Source organism: Geospiza fortis, unplaced genomic scaffold (assembly GCF_000277835.1).
Source record: "Geospiza fortis unplaced genomic scaffold, GeoFor_1.0 scaffold112, whole genome shotgun sequence".
NCBI classification, from domain to species: domain Eukaryota; kingdom Metazoa; phylum Chordata; class Aves; order Passeriformes; family Thraupidae; genus Geospiza; species Geospiza fortis.
In genome coordinates this window covers 22080628-22096856 of record NW_005054298.1, presented here as the reverse complement: position 1 = coordinate 22096856, position 16229 = coordinate 22080628, and the positions used below count along the sequence as shown (strand labels likewise).

General features: G+C 39.0%; 1 protein-coding gene across 1 annotated transcript in view; it reads right to left on the bottom strand.

Moving 5' to 3' along the window:
* Window positions 1-16229, bottom strand: part of ITGA4 (integrin subunit alpha 4) — a 35426-nt gene that overhangs the window by 18064 nt on the left and 1133 nt on the right. Inside the window, exons 2-13 of the mRNA XM_014306650.2 lie at window positions 16094-16222; window positions 12891-12963; window positions 10233-10339; window positions 10005-10134; window positions 8657-8724; window positions 7880-8009; window positions 4415-4500; window positions 4026-4085; window positions 3798-3935; window positions 3028-3139; window positions 1299-1393; window positions 896-986 (exon numbers count right to left, since the gene is read on the bottom strand). Of these exons, the coding sequence (XP_014162125.1) occupies window positions 896-986; window positions 1299-1393; window positions 3028-3139; window positions 3798-3935; window positions 4026-4085; window positions 4415-4500; window positions 7880-8009; window positions 8657-8724; window positions 10005-10134; window positions 10233-10339; window positions 12891-12963; window positions 16094-16222 (1219 nt within the window). The remainder of the gene's footprint in view (window positions 1-895; window positions 987-1298; window positions 1394-3027; window positions 3140-3797; window positions 3936-4025; window positions 4086-4414; window positions 4501-7879; window positions 8010-8656; window positions 8725-10004; window positions 10135-10232; window positions 10340-12890; window positions 12964-16093; window positions 16223-16229) is intronic.

Here is a 16229-nt window from a genome sequence, read left to right as displayed (position 1 = left end):
ATAAAGGTATTTCCTTTATTCCAAATGAACTGAACTCTATTCATGCAAGGAGAAAAGAATATAGACAGTATATACACCTCTCAAATCAGGTAGCAAAAGCGAATTGTCAGATGATTAAATGATACAAGGGCTGAGGATGTGACTGCCAGATTAGTAACCAACAGCTGACCTGTGAGCAGACTACTTGTAACCTGCCCTTTAGGCCAGCATTACAAATTAACCTGGATAATGTTTTTGTGGACTGAGCCAGAACACACAACAGGGTAACTTTGTGCTTTTCCATCCCCAAGAGCAGGACAGACATACCTGACCTGACCTAAGACTTATCTGCAAAATTTCAGAATGTTTTGATGATATGTATAAAGCAATTAATATATTCTTGGCACCAAGTTAGCACTACTTTGTCATGGCCACAATGGTCTTAGTTCAATGCCATGAGCCCTAAGTGAGGGTAAAGTACTGTTCACTCAGACTGAGAGTCAAGGAGCCCATGACTCCTGTCAGAATCCAGACTCTGGGAAGGCCAGCAATATATTCAGGTTAGCACACTAGTCTGAACCACAAACATGCTTCCAGTGCCCAAAGCAGCTCATTGTGACATTTGTAAATGAGATGTCTGCTTTAAAAATATAAATCACATTTCTCTTCCCCTTGTGCACTATGATCTCATTATTACATTGTTCTCAGTCCTTAAATAATAGTTAGGTGACCGTGAAAACTGACTGCCTGGCCTCAGCTTTACCTCTTCTTTTTTCTTCCCAAAACATAAGATGTGACATGTCATCTCAATAACAGATTCTGCTTCTGTTAAAAGTATCACGTAGCACAGTAGGATTGTTCCCTATGAATTTCTATTATTTTAAAAATTAAAAGTAAACAAAATTGCTTAATTTACCTTGATAACCATTGTTATCTACATCAATGCCACTTGATATGGATTGTCCAAACATGCTTAAAGAATTACTGACTTCTTTTCCTTGTATTCTCTGAGGAGAAAAATGTACAAGAGAAAATTATTCTTGGAAAGCTAATCTCTGAGTTACAATTTCCAATGAAAAATGTTAGCAGAACAATCCTGCTGCTGAACTTAAATCCCATTAACTTTTTTTAAAGCTCCCAAAACCAATTTTTTTCTCTCTTACAGGTTATATTATGACTGGAAATCACCGACAATGTAAAAATTTTCTGAAGTCTTTTAATGTACTTCAGATGGTCAGACTGCTAAATGAAGGGGAAACCCTCTCAGATTTAAACTTGGGGTTTTTCTGGATTAGGTATTTTGCATTGAAAAAGCGTACCTGTGAAAATGATGGTGTTATTCCATCTTTCCTGCCATTGTATATATAAATAGCCCCTTTTAGGTTATCTTCTTGTGGAGCCCCAATTGCCACATCTGTGGAAAAACAATTCAGTGATGACCATGGACTAGGAAATATGACCACTGAACAGCTGAAGAAATGCAAATCATGATCCATGCAATGCCAGACCAAATTTACTTGCCTGAATTCAAAGGCAGTTGTGAACACAGACATAAAGCAAACAGAAACATTACAGACCAGCCCAGTAATCTGATTCTACCTTAATTACTATGTGTGAAAAGCAACAATCAAATACTGCCACTTTGTTAAAGACAAAGTCTATTTCTAGTACTGGGAATTTTGACCCTTAAGAGGTTAAAAGGTTACCATGAAAGAAGGCAAAATTATCATGATCTTTAAAAATAGAGGAAAAAACAAGCTTTATATTTATGGAACAGTGATGATTTTCCTGCTCCTCCCACATCGATTAAGTCACTGAAACACAAGTACTCTTATTACAGTGCCCAAAATGAACCATTTATTTTTCTATGAAGTGTCCATAACAGTTAATAATAAGCTTGGAAATTAATTATAATAAGTTAAGCATTTAACAAGGAAATGAAGATACAAAAGGATATGTTGGTACAAAGGGATATGTTTTATGCCTAGATGACCTAATCCCAGAGGGGTGTAGCAACTCGTAACAAACTGAATGAATGTACCTACTCACCAATCCACCCTCAACAGCCCTTACCAAAAACTCCCATGGTTCAAATAGCCAGAGGCTGTTAACCAAGCAGCGGAGGGAGGGATGGGGAGATTATGTACACCATCTTGAAAGTCACTGTTAATAACTGGGAACTTGCATTTACAAATAAGCAAAAACTGAACTCTCTGCAAATCAGAAATACTTTATGCTGCACTGAACCAAAAATCACAAGAAACCCAAAGCCTTTGACTGGTTTTACAGAGCAATTCTCTGACTGAATCTGCATTGACTGAGTCTATACTGTGGTGACTAAACCACATAAAGCACATTATACATCTCTCTACTTGTGAGATGGAAATGGGACAGTCAAGTTGTGCCTGTTACACACACATTCTTGAGGTCAGATTCTACACCACCACCCACACAATTATCTTTACAGGGCTGATACTGATGGTTTAGATCATTGAAAGAGTTAGCTCTACTCTGCTTTTTAATTACTACAGAAAAATGCTTTATATTACCCAATTTCTCTTTATATTTTGCTTCTAGCCTTTTTCTTACAATTTTTTTTCTTACTGCCACTCTCCATATTACATCCACTTTTTATTTCAGTATTTCCATAGCCGTCTCCCAACATGAAGGTTGCTTTCAATATCCCCAAGTATTTAGTACTTACTGGTGACAAAGAAACAGATTTTGACTCAAATTTTGTTTATGATTGTTACAAAATTGCCAAATTGTTCTACAACCTTCATATCAGATATTTAATACAGGATTAGTGATTCCATTTGAGTTATAAAAGTTACAGATTATGCTATCACTTTATGTTCATGCTTTTTATTAGACAGAACCTAGTGCCTTGGTATTAAACATCAATGACTGTGAAGCAGCTCTTCTTTAAGTCAGAAAAGTTGAGTCCCAAACCAAAAGAATTCTCAGACTTCCATAATCCTCCTGTTTATCACAGCATTCCACTGACCACAGAGAATTAAACCCAACAGGTTTTCTTCGTATTCTTACCCTCAAAGCCATCATTATCTATGTCTCCTAGATTGGCTATGGACTCTCCAAACCTCGCTGCATATGAGTCACTCCCACTGAGCTCTATGTTCAGCTCTACCATCTTTGCTTCCTGAAGGAAAACAGAGTCAATGGCACATTAATGGAGTATTAATCAAAATGTTAAAACTGCCTTGGATACCAATATATAACCCCACCAAACTTCTTGATGTAGAAGCAAGCATTTTCAACTACATTTTATCGTATTTAGTGTAATAATAGTAAAGTGATTACACTTCCACTTGTGACCCTTAGAAAGAATAAAAAGAAGCCCATTCTAATGTATGATCTGCCCAGTCATGTCAATTGCAAAACTGAGGAGTACCAGTCTGTTTCCTGACTGGTACCAGTAACTGCATGCAAATGTTTCAGTCCTTGTTTGTTTCTGAAGGGCTTGGTAAGTTGCTCTTCAGCTGGCAGTTCAGTGGGAAGCACAGCAGTGGAGGAGAGCTTGGAAAGGGGCTGCAGGGGCAGGCTGTCACCACCTACAGCTCCTAGGAAACGAACCCAGTCTGTCTGCAGTTCCAGCACTGGTGGGAGTAACTGCGCTACAGCTGACACTGCAGCCTTTGGGGGTGTGCTGTGCACTCCTGCTGGGGCAGTCATCACAGCCCTAATGCTACTTTTTCCATATCTGGAAATATGGGATAAGAAGAGAGGAAAACTCTTCCTCTTAGCCTGTTAAACCAGAACGGCTCTGTTGCCGTGTGTTTTTAAGAGAAAATACTTACAGAACCTGAATTAATATAGACATACACTCTTCCCTCCTCTCTGATGGTACTTTGCATTGGAGCACCAACCAGTAAGTCTGAGAAGCCGTCTGAATTCAGGTCCACAGCACAAACTGCAGCTCCAAAGTAAGAACCAAGCTGTGTGCAGACAAGAAATCATTATTTTTGAATTTTGATGAAGATGCGCTAGAAGTTATGAGGTGCAGAAAAGTAATAGGATAGATTTACCTTTTTGCCCTTTAGTTCAAAGAGAATATTTAGTTGCCTCTCATTGCTAAAAATATATGCCTAAAAGGAAAAGAAAACACAAGCAGAATTCAGCAAACTGTAATCTGGAACACTTCCCAGTGCTTTCTTTACAGCATGTGCTAGAGAATCAGCAAAACAATGCTCAATATCACAAAGTACAGCTATCTCCTGTTTCCTACCTGCACCTTCTTCAACACCATAGCTCATATCAATGTTATCCAGATTGCCTGCCCTAATGCCTTATTCAACTTTTCCCCCATGAAAAGTCACATCTGATACTTGTCTTTAGCATATTAATCTAAATTGGAAGATCATGGTATTTTTGTGGGGTTATAGTCATTAAGCCAATATTATAGACAATTCCTTACTTTACCAGTCTGCTCCTGTTGGGGAGCCCCTCCAATTACTTCTATACTGGATGGTGTCAGAAAATGTCCAGCTCCAACAGAATATCCTGCAAATCAGAAATGCACCATTCAATACTGGGAATGCTATGTAACAAAGAAAGAATGGGAGCATGCCTTATAAAAGCTGTCAACACCATAAATTATCATGAGTCTGACATTCAGACCTCATGCAAGTCAGTAATGAAAACAGAATAGAAAGTTTTTGAAGTATAAGTAAAAGGTCACTACAGACAGTAAGTTCCATCAAGCAGGAAAAAGTGTCAGAAACACTCATTTCTTCCCAAGAACTCAATTATCTGCCATACTTCAAAAGACAATAAAATAAATTGCAAACACCTTCTGTTAATGCATATTCTGCAATTGTTCACTGAGTCCACACTATTAATTCAAATAAAAATTATCCAAGTAGATGCACTGGAATGTGGAAATAATAGATTCAAATGTTACTTTTTGACTATTATAACTGGATTTAAAAAAATTAAACGTAGTGCTACTTCTATGTGCACATACACACACAGAGCACCATGGACACACACATGAAAATGTCAGGAACAAATTGCAAAAGCCTCATTATGCAGTAAGAAAACATTACATCAGCTTTAGTAAATAAATCTACATTACAAAGCATTTCTGTGCGGGGAGAGAGATTATAAACAGGACCATATTTTGGTGCAGACATCTAGACACAGAACTGCAAAACAAAGGCTAACACCTTAACTTGTAGCTGCACAAGTCATCCTCTTTCCAGAGTACATTACAGCTCAGAATACAAGACAGATAACATATTCCACTACTCTTGCATTTACTGAATGACTGCTGATGTTCACAGCATGCAGAGGAAATGGAAAAATCATCTTAAATAGATGAGAACAAGCTTTGAATCTTTTGTCAGTGAACATAACTGCCTAGAATTTAAGTTCTCATTAAGCCACCTTTTTCTTTTCACATTTTAATCTAAAAGAGATGAACAGAGCAATTTATCATTAGAAGGTCAACACCTAGCTTTTATTTACTCAACAAAAAATTAAGGATGAACCTTAATTTACCTCCTTTGACATTTACTTTCTAGTTATTTTTGTTTTGCTAAAGTGCAAACATAACTAATTCTTAAGGACTTAAAAAAAAGCCAAACATACACAAGAATTACAGTAATCACACAGTTCTCATTTTTCTTTAATGGTATTAAAATATTTGGCAGAGGAAGGGGAAATCATATAACTGACCCTTTAAAGGCATAGAGAAATGAAATTTTATTTCCAGCTCCATAGTTTTCACCTTTTTACCATCACTACAGTTTTTCAGTTTCTGAAATGTTACTTGCCCTTCTCAGATTTCTAAAAGGAACTGTCTTCTACTTTATGATTTCTTTAAGGCAGTTTAAGTGCCTAAGGTTATTTTTCATCAGGGCCAGTTGATTTGAAAAGCTGAATAACTTTGAAAATTCCTTTTATAGAAGTCAGCTATCTACTACTCTGAAGTAGTCAAGAAAATATTACCTAGTGTTATGTATTACAAATGTCTAATTTCCTTCTTTCTTTCAGTTGTCTGGTACATGAACAACCTTGTTTCTTCCAACTTATGGAAAATGCTACAATACTACTGCACTTCCTGTAGTCTCTAGTTTCTTAATTATTATTCTCTATTTATGTTTTTCATCAAACTGTTAAAGATGCCAATGTCTTTGTCCCTATGAGTGCAAGAATAGAGTAAGTAGATAATGGTATCTACTCACATGCTTGAATTACACTCTGGTCACAATATACTTCCACCACTTGGTAGGGATAATTTTATTCATTACTCAAGGGAGCAACAAACTCAGACATCTAAAAAAATAATTTGGTAACAGAATTAACCCTGAACAGATTTTTGTCTTCAATAATTACAAAGATGGGACAGAGGCTGAGGGAGGGAAGGTACCTTTAAATCCTTTCAACCACACTATGGGGTTTCAACACCATTATAAGGGAAAGGAGCAGAGGTTAAAGTACCATGAAACTGCAAAATTCCAGGCTTATCACAGCTGCTACTGTAAAGACATACAGATGAGTTAATGGTGCCCTTCTTCACCTTCCTGTAGAAGGGCAAGTTCAGAAGACATATGGCTCTGCTAAGCCAACATGCACCAGATCACTACAGTGAAGCAAACTCCAGCTGATTTCAGGTCCTGGATGGCCAAGGCAACTAAGAGAGATCACATATGTGTGCAAAGGCCTTCCCTAACATCTCCTCAACAGTCCTTATGCAGGTTTTTACCCATTTGCCTGGATCTGGCTTCTGGCTGCCAATGATTTGACTCATTCATTACAAAAATTCTCATTCTTATACTAGTAGAAGCAGAAATCTGGAATGAACTTATTTTCCCTAGAGAGGTGCAGTACTTTTTCTCCTGATTACTACTGGAAAACTGGAGCTTTCCATTCTCTGAAGCTCTTCTTTTGTCCTGTGAAAAGTTAGAAGTTCTACTGGCTGACCCTAGGGATCTGCACTTCTGATCCCCCTTTACCAGCCAGTCTTCTCTTCTGCTTGACTTTCCCACAGAGCCACTGTGGCCTTTGCAGGCCCAGAACTGAATTCTGAAGTCTTAGTTCACTGTGTTTCACAACAGCTATTTCATAATATATGCCAACTTCCTATTGTCAGAGGAGTGGAATCAGAAACAGGAAATATTTATCCACGTGAACCGGAACTTTGAATGGGAAAATGCAAAACCCAATGGTCACAAGCAAAAATACTCTTGCTTAGGAATTCAGGAAGGACAGATGAGCTTTTCTTAGTGTAGTGAGAACTCTGAAGCTGCTGTTGTTTTTTTGGCATAAACCTTTCCAAACTGTAGCACTAAATTCAGCTAGTTACTTGGATATAGGTACATGAGTAGAACTTCGTGGCCTTGGTTACAGACACTCATAAATGAGGTTTGCTTTCTCACAAATCCAGACTAAAATATGTTTGGAATAAAAAAAAAAAACATTGAAGGAAAGTTTGTTGTTTGTTTCTAAAGGTCACAGCATACTTCCCCTTATTAACAATACAATTAAGACTTCTCTGCAGCTTTCACTGTAAAAATCTTTTCATATTTCTGTTATATGCGAAACCACTGTCTTTTCCTGTGAAAGCTCTTGGCAGCATTGCAGACTTGAGTGAAATGAAAACCATTGCTAATCAGAAGCATCCCTACCTTCTAAATCAAGAAATGGTTAAAAGTCAGTGGTGAGATGATAAGAATAGAAATCCACTATTTGAGAAGTTTCCTCATAAAAAGAACAGAGAGAAAGCCTTGTAACTGAATAATATTTAACTAAATCAGAAATCAGCTGTAGAAATGTTGCTTCTGGGGTTAATAGTGAAAACACTCAAAACCACTGTGCACTCCCCCCAAGACCAGCTATTTAGCTTATATTTTAGTAAAGTGTTAAATCCTTTAAGTACCTAGATAACTGCCAAATTTCACTTGGTTATTGGAATCTGTGTAATAGTGGATTGTATTTGCAGTTGTGTTGTATACAAACACAGAACCAGTCCAATAGAATGATCCAGGGGCTCCCATTATGATTAAGTCCTAAAAGAAAAGTAAAACAAAGCCATGTTATTCACACTGAAATATTCATGAAAATAAACAAAACAAGTAAAATGCTGTTGTTTAGATCTTCTGTGAATTCTATGAAATGCTACTGGAGATGTATCTGGCTCAGCACTGGGGTTTACTACTAAATTACAGATAATATTTTCCAGACTTTGTAAAAATACCATTTTTAAAAGCTATAAACTGTAACAACAAAAGACAGCAATTCAGGATATTCTCAAATGAGTTTTTCAGAAATTACAATCTTAGGGTGGAATGGAGATTAAATAATATAGAGTATTACTCTGTAAAGCAAGAAGGCAAGCATTATAAATGTTACATCAAACATATTAAAGAGAATAACAAAATTTCATCCTCTGCTATACCCATGTCCTTTTTCCAGGTGAAAAATATCTTTGGATTTAGTAAGGTGTAAAAGTATTCTTGGGAACAAAAATTAAAGCCTTACTTGGGAATTATCATGCAAGTCATAGCAAGACTTAATTAAAAATAAATTAAAAAGTGATTTTTCCCTCCCACAATAACATACAGCACTGATGTTTGCATTTACACATCCTCTTTTAGATATTATACATAAAAGTAAATATATAAACAGAGAGACTTCTATTATCTTTAATACACACCTCAATGTAAAAACTAGACGTTCCAGCCTGACATGACCCATGGTTTTCTCCAAACTTTCGTGCATGATCTGGGAATGGGCAAGAAATATTAAAAAGGATGAGAAGCACATACCTCCAGAGTTTTGCCACCAGCTTTCAACAGAAGTTCAGACAACTTATGAAAAAACAAACAAACAAATACCTCCCCAAAAAGTTGGTTTTCAGTTCTGCAATAAAACTAAAACCACTGGTTTCTACTAGATAGCCTGAAGGCGCAATATTCTATTGTAACAAACTTAAAACACTGTGTATCACTTGCTCACACCTTTGAAATATTGTGACTTTAAAGGCTATACTTTCAAAATTGTTCCATGAGTGGAACAGACAAATAGTTTGAGCACCACATCTGGATACTCTTCCACTCTGTACTTCAGGCATTCTCTGACAGGCTTGATTGAACTTGCCCTGTGCTCCGCTGGTGCCATGAGGGGTTTGTGTTATGGCAGTCTCAGACATCCTGCTTTCATCCTAGCAATCCAACACTGTCCCAGCTCTGCTTTCCTGCAATCTTTGCTGACTGCCTGCCATCAGGGTTCCCTTCACTCCATACACAAATTTGTACGCTGAAGTCTCCAAACATAAAAAACACATGATTTCACTACCCCTTGTAAGAGTCTCCAAAGCCAGCAAGTGGGACATTTGATGGCATTATTCTGTCTGCACAGAAAGATCAGATTGCCAGCTGATCCTTGCATTGGCAAGGCATAGGGGCATGAGATCATTCTCCTGGGTGGGTGGTAGATAAGAATGGGAAAGCACGGACGGAATCATTTGGTAGACTCTGGTCTTGCCTCTTATTCTGCTCCTGAAGTTCTCTGAGGAAGAACCCCTGAAGGCCTCATGCCACAGCAGCAGCCTTGGCAGAAGGTAAGTAAGGGACAAGGACACGCACTGTGACAGGCATTGCAGCACCTTTGGATCAAAGGCTAAGGAGCAGGTGGCAACAATCCCTAGCAGGTATTTCTGCTGCTCTGCTGTGAGACTCTCCAGAGCAATGACAGAGTAAAGGAAGGAAGGATGTCCTCTACTGGCCTGGTTTTGAGAAGCACACATCCTTCAGCAATGCAGTTCAGGAAAAAACTACTCTGATGCCCTGTTCCAATTATTTTTTTTGCCTTTTGAAAGCAGGTTTTCTTTGGAGTGATAAACATCTTTACATCACAAACTGGGCTCATATCATCAGCACTCAGCCTCCAAGCCTCTGGTTGCAGAACACCTACTCAGAACAACACAGGTTTTTCACAAACTCTGCACCATTCAGTCGTGTATCTCACCCTTCCCTACAAAAGGACTCAAGCCTTTTGCTTACCTATATAGCATGGGCATATTCTTCTGCTCAGCTCAGTTCGAAAATCAGGAGGGATGGCAAAACAAATGCCATGTGGCAGTTTGTGCTCATTTTTGACATAAAACACATTTTTCCATCTATGTCCACAAGCCTATGGATATAAAACAAACACAGCATTTGACATGGAAGCCTAAGAAAGCTGGCTGCAGTCTGACAAACAGACAAACAGGCCCAGTGGTTAATACATACGACAATAGATCCGCCCTCCTGTGGTTGCCTCGACAAGCTGACACCCAGCCACTGATTATCCCGCTCCTCCACACACGTCTTCCCACAGCGCTCACCACCGGGATGGCCTAGGAACAAAGAGCAGTGCTCTGAACTGAGGGACAAGGTGAAGAACAATGTGGTGGGTGACAGGAGAATCCAAGAACTCTGGGGGAACAATGCAGCAATTTGGGTGTGGTGGATCTGACCTCTGTCTCTGTCTTACACAGGTCATGTAGACTTTTTACTTTCTACTTGAGCAAAGATAGGATTGTGGGTAGCCAAAGGGAACATACTGGCTCTGAATGTGATAGGCTGGCAGTGAGGATGGGTTTCTCCAGCATTACTCAGATAGAAAGTGACAATACACTCAATTCTGGTGAAGGGCTGTTCCTGTAAGTGCTCTTCAGCCTAAATGTTTGTAAGAAACACAAGTAATACCTGTGAGTGCCACCTAAACTCTAGGCTAAAGCGAACATCCCTCCAACTGTGTGTCTATTGGTAGCAGACCTTAAAACAATCTCTACTGCAAACGGCTATCAAATAAAGGGTGTACTGCCACCTCTACTGGGGATGGCACATCATTACCTAGCACGTCCTGCATGCTTCTGCCACTGTTGCAATTATTCACTAGCAGCTCTTAGTGTTAGTTCTTAAGTAGAGTGATTTTTTAAAACCTTGAGAAAACACACTGAAATGTCTTCAAACTCTGCCCCACAGCTCAAAAGGCCACAGTATTGCCAAGTTAGCAAACATTTGCTTTCTTCTGGAAAGCAGTAGTGATCCCCACAGTAAGGAGAAGCTACACATTTATTCTAAGTTATATAAAGGAAGTTTTTAATTTTTAAGATGTTTGTATGGATAAGCATTAATCAAATTGTTGAATTGGTATTTTCAATGCATCAGCATGATAGTTTATGAAAAAAACTTCCTATAAAATAAGGAAACACATTAGGTCATTTGAACAAACTCTTTTGCATAATTTTCAAAACTTTCTCAGATTGAATACAGTTACAGGTGAACCTGTATGGTTCAAACAAAAATGTTTGAGGTTTAAGAGTTAGTTTAGTTACTCAGAAGAGGATGTCAGTACAGACCACGGAGACATGGTACTAATGCTGATGGGACATTGTTTGCACAGAAAAAAGCCCCATAAATCACACCCCAGACCTTCTCACCCCTCACCCCACCAAAAAGCCTGCAAAAATTAACCCACCAAACAAAACACCTATGCTGAGAGCAGAACTGGCATTTATTACTGTCCAGTGCATTAGAGAGTTTAAATGAATACATAATTATCCTACTGGCTAATGTCAGATATGTGAACTTCCATGTACTGAACTTCCTTGTACTGCTTTTCAGAAACAAGCATGGAATTTAGTTTTGGAACTGAATTTTGGAGTTATGTAACGGAAAACTTTTCACTTCCTAAGGGAGACATTTCCATGGTTTACATGAATTATAAAGCACATTAATCTGACTGAAATATCCTCAGAAAAGAAAACTCCATTACACTCCCATGTGTAAGAGTTAGTCCTCCTTTAAATTGCACAAGGCACTTCTGGTAATTCCCTTCTAGCAATGACTTACTTGGGACTTGCTTTTATATGGATTTGCAGGAATTGTAAGAAGTAGAGAAGACCAGGGCAATAAATTTAGACCCCAAGAGACTTAGACTTTTTATCACTAAATCAAATAAAACCAGACAATGATGATGTGAGAGATGAGTAAGTTCAGCCTGTTTCAGTGCTTCCTTCCTGTGCCTCTTTCAGAGGTTTGTAACAAGAAAAAGCACCACCATTCTTTGACACTCACTGGATTTCATTCCCCTCTTCCTTTGCTCCAGTGTATGTTGATTCAGGATTATTTTGCCCCTCTGCTGACATGCTGCCTTATGTTTCCTCTCTTTCTCTGACTGGCAAGTATTCAACCACCTTGAAATTACAGACTTTTGTGGGAGAGAGAAGCAAGAACTTGACATCCCAGACACCCTGATGAGTCCCTGCTCAGGGAATGACATTATAAAAGCTTTATCAAATGAGAAAATGCAGTATTCTGCACAAGCAACAGAGCAGCACTGCATAAGCTCAAGAGGACATGGCAGCTTGGTTGCCTCAGGGAAAAGGAGCACGTGCTGTCATAAAGTCACTGAGAAATAAGTAATTGCCCATGCCTGTGTACATTACACAGCTGGAAGATATACTTCTGCTATCATCCCCTCTGAACACATCCACAGAAACAATGCAACTGCACACAAATATGGTCATAACTTAAAAAGCCACTTCTGGTTTTGGCCTCAAGGATCATAATACAGATGTTTGCAATGTCATCTGAGAAACCAGTTTTATATAACTTGCTCCAGTGTTTTCCATGCCCAGAGCCTCTCATCACCTACTTTATTCTCCCATAACTCCTCTGGTCCCATTGCTAACTGATGAAAATGATGAAGTCTGCTGCAAAGGCAATAAGCCTTCTGATATCCTGCTCCTAGGTGCCACGGCCTCAGAGTCTAGTTTTACTCACCCAGCAACTACTTTCTGTTTTCACAGATGTGATGGGTTTTATCCCTTGTATGTCCCTCAAATGACTTCAACCCAAAACATTTTAAATGATACCTGTTTCCATCCTTCTGTAACAGACCTAGGTCCAGAAGATCCCATGTTCCTTGGAATAGTATGGCTATTTGAAAGGGGTCACTTACAAGGTACGAGCACTGCAAGCAACATAAAAAAGTCACACTACCAAAACTCAAACTTACTGAAATCAAAGTTGGACAGACACAGCTCTGCCTTTGGGGAAAACCATAAACTGTTCACTTTTCCATTGTAATGATTCAGCTGGGGGAGCTAGAGGGCAATTTGTTCACAGGTTAATTGTAGCAGAGACTTAAAGGAAGGGAGCAAGACTGAAACTGCAGGCAGAGCTTTCTGGCCTTATGTTAAACAATATGCAGTGAATTTACTGCATTCATTTGTAGCTAAAACTAATTTTTTCTTTAGACTGGATGGCAAACTGCACAAATTATTTCCTATATATTTAGCCAGTCAATCACTGTTTCAAATCTGACAGCAGTGCTATTGATGAATTTCTGTAACATTTTATATGTCCAAAATTCAATAGGTCAAAATGTATAAAAAACTTTGTGTAAAGTCCTCTGCAATAATCTGTGACCACCCCAAACTGATGGGGGAAAGGATTTGAAACTCAAGACTAGAAGATGGACACAGCGCTTCAACCTGAAGTAGTGTATTTCGAAATACACTAGTTCAGGTTGAAGCACTGTGTTTTGTAACCACACAAACTTGAAGTTTGATTACAAGCCTCTGCATCTAACATAAGCCATTATTTAAATATACTCCAAATACAAATAAATCTGCAGTCTAGAACACTTGACACCATAAACAGAAGTACTAGAACTCAAAAAGAGACTGAAAACTCTTCTATTCATCAGTCAGGGAGAGATTTAAAGGTGTCAATGAGGGGCTAGGAAGAGGAAGCCTTGCTAGTGTATCTCATTGCCCTTTTCAGCTCCTAATCCAGCCCAGGGCCTGCAACATCTTGAAGAACATTAGATCTCTTTAAAGTATGTCTGGATGAGTTATCCCAGATACTGTGATGACTGCAGCACAAGACTGCTCCCAGCAGCTCCTTTGCTACTGAGGAAGCAGATAGGGACTTGTGACATATAAAAATACAACAGCAGTTTTGTGTGATCAGAGGCTTCCTAATGGTTCACAAATCCTTCATTAATTAGTTATGGCAGTTTCAAGGCTACTTTAGCAAAAAAGAGTGACAAAGTATTTTAACATATTTCTGTCTCCAAGTAATTCACATCCATTTATTACAGAAGCCCAACATTTGGAAAACCATTTCTATTGCCTGTTATCACCTCTACTTTTTTTATGACTTATAATTAGAAACTTACCACCTCAAAGATGTTTTTACCAGAATGAAATGCAAATTCAACTACTTAAGAGCAAGACAGAAACACTTATTTCTCATTGCGTCCGTTCAGCAGTGCAATATATTGCCACACATTTTTCTAAAGAAATTCCCTATTCTATGAGATCAGAATCCAAACTTGAATGAGTTAGACAAAGATAATTAAGTTCAGCTTTGTAATTGCAAGTTTCCCTGCACATTTCTCTGACCTCAGATACTATGCCACTTCATTCACATCCCATGTACCACAGCTGCCTTTGGCTTCTTCATTGACCTCAATGACCTGTTTTAGAATACAGCACTTCTTTTCAGCTGCTATTTAACTTCAGAAATACTACAGACAAACCTTAGTGATGCAAAGATGTCATCTTTGCAGTAATGGAAACCTAGTTCGCAAAAATGTGGTTTAACTATTGTTTTAAAAAGTATAACCTGCAGCCTTCAATCCTGGGAATAGAGGCCATGTTAAGCTGAGCCTTTGGAACTACAAACTTTTTCATATATCTGTTGCCTCATTTCACTTAGAATCCCTTAAGCTATTGAAGAAAAACCCATCATATTATTTCTTTAGAGATTTTGTTTCTCCGTTGGCTAAATGAGCAAACTGAGAGGCACTGCAAATGTTTGTAGTTTTCAAAGAACCTGAAACTTTCAACCCTTCCTTTTCTTCCCTCACACAGTAAAGGCCTATTTTTACCACCAATCTAGGAACAGGGATTTATTGACTCTTAGCATATGTTATAAAGTCACCACTTTAGTTGACCTCCTAGATTTTTTGCAAGCCTCCTAAGAATCAGGCAGTCAGAAAAAAAAAAAGCCTTTGTTATGTATAACTTTTTAACAGATATAGTATTGGAATGAAATTACTCAACAAAAACCCAAAATACTACTTGGGCTGGTATAAATTTAATTTCCATTCTTCCCAGCAGCAACTGCTTGTCTTTTTCTTATAGGACTACACGTAAAACACCACCAAAGTGCCTTAGGTTTTTGTAGCCCAGTTACAAAATGGAACTCTTATATTGGATTGTAGCAAAAAAAAAAAAAAAAAAAAAAGAAAGAAGGATAGAACCTGTCAGTTCTAAGTTTTATACACAGACATGTAGAGAAATAATTGTTTTAGTATTTTTTTGGTTACAGCATGCTGTCACCAAACAGAGCTCCACCCTGACAGCCACCAGTTCATGGCGTGCTATTGCTTTCAAATATTTTGATAGCCCTTTTCCCGCGCTTCCCCTTGCTGGGTGGTGTGCTCATAACGGATGGGATACTCTTGGTCGGAGGGTGGCACAGTACAAGTTGGGGAAGATTCTCTCCATAGCACATGAATAGCGTCAACAGCACTGTATGCAAATGGGACAGGAAGAGAGCCCAAAGCAATTCACACATGTTCATGGCAAGCCAGTGCAAAGCCTTCCCCTTTTTAACAAGTATCAAACGCTTGAAAGTTGAGTAAGTTCGGCCAGTTACATCTCCTAAGTATGGAGACTGTGGAGATAGAGAGAAGCGAACTGAAATGCAGGACCCATAAAAACTGATTCAGACAAAAATAACTTTGTTCGCCTGAAACTCCAATAAATCTGCAAGCAGGGGGAACCCATCAGCAAGACAGCTGTGGCTCAGAGTTACTTTAGGGTGGCTTCTACGAAGAGAAGGCTTTGCAGGAGAAAACATTATTTAGGCACATACTTCCACCCTCCCATCCCTGAGCTTATTGCATTCACCCACTGCCCTGAAAGCTGCAGCAGCTCTACGCAGAGCAGGCTCAGACCGAAACTCTCACGGGGCTTCTGACTCGGAGGCTGAAAGGTGCGAAAACGGCTGTGGGAACGACATCTGTCACACCTAACTTCCCCAAATCAAGTTTTGGTGCAGGTCATCTCTCTTGATGCCGCCGCTACAGTCCTTGGGCAATAGCGCTGATCTCGCCCTTTGGCGAGAGGCAGAGCACTCTGCAGTTTACGGCGGAAGGGCCCAGCACGCTCCGCAGCGGAGCGGAGCGGCGGTGCGCGCAGGGCGGCGGGCACCCTCTGTCCG